At 57.4% G+C, this 4,937-nt stretch overlaps 1 protein-coding gene across 1 annotated transcript; it reads right to left on the bottom strand.

The window, feature by feature from the left end:
- Positions 1-2,098: 2,098 nt before the first annotated feature.
- On the bottom strand, positions 2,099-4,186 carry LOC128270332 (sphingomyelin phosphodiesterase-like). The gene is made up of 3 exons (XM_053007731.1): positions 4,057-4,186; positions 2,538-3,976; positions 2,099-2,470 (listed from the first exon to the last, which is right to left on the bottom strand). The coding sequence occupies exons 1-3, from the start codon at positions 4,184-4,186 to the stop codon at positions 2,099-2,101; spliced, it is 1,941 nt and encodes a 646-aa protein (XP_052863691.1).
- Between the last annotated feature and the right edge of the window lie 751 nt (positions 4,187-4,937).

Below are 4,937 nucleotides of genomic sequence, written 5' to 3' on the forward strand. Positions count from 1 at the left end.
GGCCTTCTTGAGGTCGGGCCGCAGTGGCGGGAGTTTTCTCTGGACCAACTCTGGACAGTGCTGCTGCTGCCGGGGTAGAAAACTCGATGAACAAGGAAAATTTTAAGAGCCAACATTGGAACGAAAACTTTACCCCCTACTGGCGACCGGAGAGGAGTGAGCGAGGGGGTGGCTGGACCGGGGAACAACCACTCCGGACTCCGGAAAGGCTTTTGGGCACTCCGGGGCGCTCGGAGATCGGAAAAATGACAAAGAATAATGGGGTGAAGACGAAACAGCAAAGAAGCACCTCTTTGTCTGCCCGCCGGCCACGGGGTTCAGCCCCGGGACCGGAGGGTGAGCGGATCGCCCGTTGAAGGAAGAAAAATGTCTCTAACCACCCGTTCCAGGCGCTGGGTCCCGGGAGTGGAGCGCGGAAACAGCGGTACAAAATAAACTCTTGCAAAGCACAGCGACGCCTCCAATCCAGCACTCGGAGCCACACTGGCCAAGGACTGTGTGTGTGTATGAAAATTGCTTCAAAACCGACATGCGACCAGGAGGACAGTTTGCATGAAGACACACCAGAGAAAATCCATCCTGCCCTGCGAGGACACTCGTCCCAACACACCGAGCTGGACACCGGGGCTCCGGTGGCTCCTTATCAGTTCCGATCCACGAGCGACCCAGCACGTAGAGGGGCGAGCTTGGGGCTGGAAGCTAGAAGACGGTGCGGCCTCGGGCCAAGCAGTCGGAGCCGGTCGGTGGCGGTGGCGATGAAAAAGAACTACTGCAAGCAGAGTCTTTTCACACATATCTAAATGCAAATAAAATGGCCTCTCATCGCCGGACGCCAATCACTGCGGGAGTGTAAGAGAGCGAAAGAGAGAGATACAGAGTGAGTGAGTGAGAGAGCAACACTTGCGGACGGCTTGTTTATCGTAATCGTTTCGAAGGATACACGACAGATTCCGGGTGAACGGGTCGGGTGGTCTGAAGACTCCAGAAGACGTGTTGCGTAATGGTTTAACCAACCAAACCCACCAGCCAGCCCAGCCAGGCTGGTGACTCTGGACACTCTGCGGACGCTCCGGAAAAGTATTCAGTGGGCGACGAAAGGGAGTAGCAAAAAAAAGAAGGAAAACACGCACACTTTGCAATGGCGCAACGGCGCCTCATCGGATCGGATGGCCTTTGGATTGCTTTAGCATGAATATAGATGCATCTTGTGCACGCCGCCGGTTGATGCCAGTCCATTGCTCATGGTGAGCAAGATTGAGTGTGCGGCAAGAAACGGACATCACTGCCATAAATACCATCACCATCACCATCATCAGCAGCACCAGCAGCAACCGGCGTCATCAGCAAAAGCGACGGCAGCATTGCAGAGCAGCGAAACTTTTATGAATAACCAAATTTCTCCAGCTGTCGCTGGGGGCCGCGCGCAGGAGCAAACTTTCGCCGAAGGAGGAGTCCGGGGGCCGTCCGGCGTTCCTTGGTCCTCCACGACGTACATTCATCCGTGTCGTCCGAAACCGGCCCCGTGTTTCAACATGTACGACAAATGTTCAAGCTTGGCCATCACGAAAGGACACGAAAAGCTCCGTGGCCAGGCTACCCCGGCGCTGAATAGCAAGTGCCGAACGAGTGTGTGCCGAAAATAAACTACATTTACACGATTTACACGAATTTGTCCAGACCGGATGCGGAAAACAAAATCGGAAGCCCATGCCAGCGGAACGGATGCATCTTTCCTTCTCTCCCACCATCCACGTGGCCGCTCTTTTGGGGGAACTTTCTTTCATTTGAATGTTTGATGTAACATCAATTTGGGGGGCGAATGTTTGAAAGTTTGCCCATTTCGCATTCGATGCACGGTGGCCGCTGCTGGTTTGGCTACTGGTCCGGCGAGCACGTTGCAGAACGGAAGGCCACAAAGAACGGCTTTGAGGACAAAGAAAGAATCGGGTATGCAGCATATTACGGACCGTCGGGCTTAATGAAGATGTTGAATACGAAATGTATGATAAGGACACACACCTCTGAGAGAGCTTGCTTAAACCCCACACCGACCGACCTATCGCCGGTCGCTGATCGTGTGTATTTCGCCGAACTCTAGTCACTCGAGGTCACTTTCGTCCCGAAACAACTCATCGTCCAGGTTGCGGAAGATGGCGGCCAGCGCGTTGCACTTGCTGTCATCGTTGGCCTCGTTCGTCACGATCTGGCAGAGATGGTTCAGCAGGCAATCCCCGTCGCAACCGGCCGCCAGGAACGGGTCACCACGCTTCACCTTCAGCTCCCAATAGCGGCGCAGTTCGGCCGGGTTTGCGGCGAACCGGCGGACCAGCGTGTCGAGCGATGCCGGACTGACGTTCGCGAGCTGGAAGTCGTCGCTGAAAGAGTACAACTGCGTCCAGATCGGGCTACGGTTCGGGTTCTGATTGGCCTCGGTCAGATTGAAGTACCACGATTCAAAGTCCGTCACTTGCTGCAAGCGAAACAGAGGACGTAATTAGCGAAATCAAGTCGTCCGGTGTCAGGCACGCCAAACTCACGTATGTCTGGGGGTTGACGTGATACACGACGTAGTTGGGATTGTAGTTGCTGTAGGGCACGGTGCCACCACCGTTGAAGCCCACGCTGATGGCGTGCTGCGGGTTCGACAGGGCGTAGAACACGTTAAACTCGTCCGCGTGCGTATGGCCGTGGAAGTGAGCCGTGATCACGTCCCAGAAGCGATCCAGGATGCGCCGGTACTGGCGGGCCCAGGTGCGGTAGCTCGTACCGGCACCGATGGGAATGTGGGCCAGCACGTGGACCTTCTCGCCGGCCGCTTCCGCCTGCAGGAGCGTGTCGTGCAGCCACTGGAGCTGCGCCTGCAGGTACGCCGGATCGTACAGGATCCACCAGTTGAACGTGTACGCATCGTTGTTGTTCATCCCGATGATGCGGAATCCGGGACGAACCAGGGCCGTGTAGAAGCCACCCTGCCGGATGGTTTGCTGCGTGGCCGTCGGCAACCAGCTCGACCACTGATCTGCGGAGAAGTCGTAAAGCCAACTCGCCGAAAAGTCCTGCCGATCGATGTAGCTCGGGGCGAACACATTGGTCGGGTTGTTCTCGTGATTGCCCAGCACCGGGTACACCGGTTTGCCGGGGAACACGTCCCGGAACAGTTGATACGTGCGGGTCATCGATACGATGTTGCCGGCGACCGTCGTTTCCCAGACACCGTGGTCGATGATGTCCCCGGTGTAGTACACGTACGCCGCATCCGGATGTTGCCGTGCCGCCGCCCGAACCGCATCCTCCACCGCCTTCCAGGGTGAGTCACAGTCGCGATAGTCACCCCACTCGCCCGCACCGTGAGCCGGGTTCGCCGGAATGCCTTGCCCCACGCGGCAACAGCAAGGCTCCCCGCAGACCGCATTGTACCCGGTGCGGTAATGTGGATCGTAGTGCACGTCCGTAATGTGGATGATCTTCAGGTCACTGACCGCCCGATTCGGAGACGTCACCGACCCGGTGATGGGTCGTCCACCTCCCGCCACATTAATCGTCCAGCCAAGGAACGCTGGATCCTCCAGAACGCAGGTCCCACTTTGGAAGATGATACCGCACATCGTTTGCGCCGTTAGCGCCGGGCGGCTATCGATGATGTGCAGCAGGATGTCGATGTTTTTGTTCACCAGCATCAGACAGTTTTCCGGCGTCAGGATGTTGAGCGTCGAGCACGTCGTAGCGGCTTGCTGCGCGATACGATCACGGTCCCAGCCGAGTACCCGGCGGTAGGTGAGGTACGTCGTTAGGAGCGCCCGGCAAGCCGTACACTCGACCGTCAGGTACGGCAACGGGTGATTGTCCGTCTCCGTGCGGAACATATCCAACGATCCGAGGCTGCCCATGTGCTCGAAAAGCTCCTCCAGCCGCGCCGACTTGACGCCCGTCTCGACGTACCGCGTGTGCTCGACGTAAAAGTCCCTCTCGAACGCCTCTGCCGGGAGCAAGCAAAGGAACACACAATTGGTGTCAGCGACGGGCCACTGAGAGGCCGGGCCGGGGACCAGCGCTTACCGTCAAACTTTTGCTGCTGCTCCATCAGTTTCGCGTAGTTGGCCGGCTTCACCTGATAGCCGGCGGTCGCGGGGACCAGCGCGGCCACCACCAGCACGGCGGCCGCGGACAGCATCGATGCGCGAAACATTCCGGGGGACACTCTCTCGCTCTCGGGGCCACTGTCCGGTAGCTACTGACGGGAGCAATCGGCTCATACACCTGCCCAAGCCCGGCACCCGTTTTTATATGAAACCTGTTCTGGAATGTGTCGAATTTTTGGTCGATTTTTGGTCGTTCGCTTTCTTCGCTTTCCCCCGCTTTCAGCTGTGTTGTTCTCAGCCACGCGGCGTCCGCGGTGGCCGACCCCGTTATCGCCGCGACACGACCAATTGTTGTAGCCGCCGCCAAGGTGACAGAAGGAACCATGTTACGCACAAGATCGCCACCGCCGCCGCAACGGTACCGTTAGACCTTCACCTCGCGCTCGCGATCGGACCCACCGTGTCAGGGTCAACATCGCGGGGGGTGGGGGTCTCGTTTGAGTTTCATTTTCGAATGGACTCGGTGGTGTGGTGCGGAACTTGACACGTTTGACGTGCGGTGATAGATCGAAAATAGCCTGACAAGTCCAATGACTTCGGTGGTCGTGCCTGTTCCATCGGATGTTCGGCAAATCGATGTGATGATTGGGCAAAAGTTGACAGACAACCAATAGGAGCGACCCCGTCCGAGCACGAGCCCCTGTCCGCGGGCGATAATGGGTCTGGTGCGTCTGATTACGGTTACAAGTCCAAAACACGTGCTCGAGGTGTGCTCCCGAACGGGAACAGTGGTAGTTGTTGATTTTTTATGTTCCCAAGTTACCACCCAAGGGTTCGCCAAGGGTCCATCAACCCAAC

The sequence above is a fragment of the Anopheles cruzii genome, chromosome 3 (genome assembly GCF_943734635.1).
Source record: "Anopheles cruzii chromosome 3, idAnoCruzAS_RS32_06, whole genome shotgun sequence".
Lineage (NCBI taxonomy): Eukaryota > Metazoa > Arthropoda > Insecta > Diptera > Culicidae > Anopheles > Anopheles cruzii.

Bases quoted from the DNA above. Each gene is read 5' to 3' on its own strand.
- LOC128270332 (XM_053007731.1), bottom strand. From the start codon at position 4,186: ATGTTTCGCGCATCGATGCTGTCCGCGGCCGCCGTGCTGGTGGTGGCC. The intron at 3,977-4,056 runs GTAAGCGCTGGT...TGCTCCCGGCAG, and splicing joins GCAGCAGCAAAAGTTTGACG to AGGCGTTCGAGAGGGACTTT. The intron at 2,471-2,537 runs GTGAGTTTGGCG...TTTCGCTTGCAG, and splicing joins ACGTCAACCCCCAGACATAC to CAAGTGACGGACTTTGAATC.